General features: G+C 43.0%; 1 protein-coding gene across 1 annotated transcript; it reads right to left on the bottom strand.

Annotated features, from left to right (window-relative positions):
• Positions 1–333: 333 nt before the first annotated feature.
• On the bottom strand, positions 334–1,242 carry LOC308233407 (olfactory receptor 52E8-like; the record flags this gene model as incomplete). The annotated part of the gene is made up of 1 exon (XM_080640338.1): positions 334–1,242. The coding sequence occupies one exon, from the start codon at positions 1,240–1,242 to the stop codon at positions 334–336; it is 909 nt and encodes a 302-aa protein (XP_080496464.1).

The following is a 1,242-nucleotide window of genomic DNA, read 5'->3' as shown; positions in this document are numbered from 1 at the left end:
CTGGATTTTCAGATCAATTATATAACAATTATATAATTATATATATAACAACTAAATATCAAGTTTTCATTTGAAAAGCTGTGACTGTAATAACTACATTATAAGGCAATCTTGATTATCAATATAAACATAAACCTTTCTAAAAGATGCGAACCTTAAAATCATGAAATTATCATCAATAAATTCATTACTATCCTTAAACTCAAAGGATTATATGCCTTTGCTCCCTCCCTCCCTTTAAACCACTTCTAATGAGCATATAGAGAAAATATGAACAATAAAACATTCTAAGACTACCAATATTTAACCAGCTTTTAAAAAAATCCTCAAAACTCACTCCCTAATCTGCTTGGTCCGGACCCCATAGATTACAGGGTTGAGGGCTGGTGGAACAACAACGTATAGATTGGCCAAGAGAATATGGACATATCGGGGAATATTATAGCCAAAGCGGTGTGTCAAGAAAGAGAAAAAGGCAGGTGTGAAAAAGGCTAAGATAACACCAATATGGGATCCACAGGTGTTGAGGGCTTTGAGTCGAGCCTCCCAGGAAGGCAGGCAAAAGACTGCGTAGAGGATCCTGGCATAGGAGAGAATAATTAGGAGCACATCCAATAGTAAGAGAGAAATGTTGCCAAGGCCAAACATTATATTCAGTTTGATGCTGGCACAGGCCAAACGGGCAATGCCCATGTGCTCACAGTAGGTATGAGGGATGATATGATGCCCACAGAAGGGCAGCCTCAGGAGGAGAAACACCAGCGGGGCCACCATGTACAGGCTCCGCAGAATGGAAATGCCTGCAATAATGCTGATGACTTTGCTGGTGAGGATCATGGTATATCGAAGGGGTTTACAAATGGCAATGTAGCGGTCAAAGGCCATGGCCACCAACACAATGCTCTCCATAGCAGTGAAGAAGTGGATGAAGAACATCTGGGAAAGGCAGCTTTCAAAAGATATGTTCCTGAGGTTGAACCAGAAAATTCCCAGCATTTTGGGGATGGTGGCTGTGGACAGGCCCAGGTCGATGGTGTCCAACATGGCCAGGAAGTAGTACATGGGCTCATGGAGACTATGCTCAGTCTGGATCACGAACAGGACAGCAGCATTCCCCAGGAGGGCAACAAGATACACAAAGAGAAAGGGGAATCCAATCCAGACATGCATGTACTCTAGCCCTGGGATGCCCAGCAAAAGGAATGAGGAAGGATGGAACCGGGTGTCATTAGGCATACACAT

Source organism: Plecotus auritus, assembly GCF_963455305.1.
Source record: "Plecotus auritus genome assembly, chromosome: 9".
NCBI lineage: Eukaryota > Metazoa > Chordata > Mammalia > Chiroptera > Vespertilionidae > Plecotus > Plecotus auritus.
The sequence above is the reverse complement of the archived record's forward strand: the minus strand, read 5'-3'. Positions and strand labels throughout refer to the sequence as shown.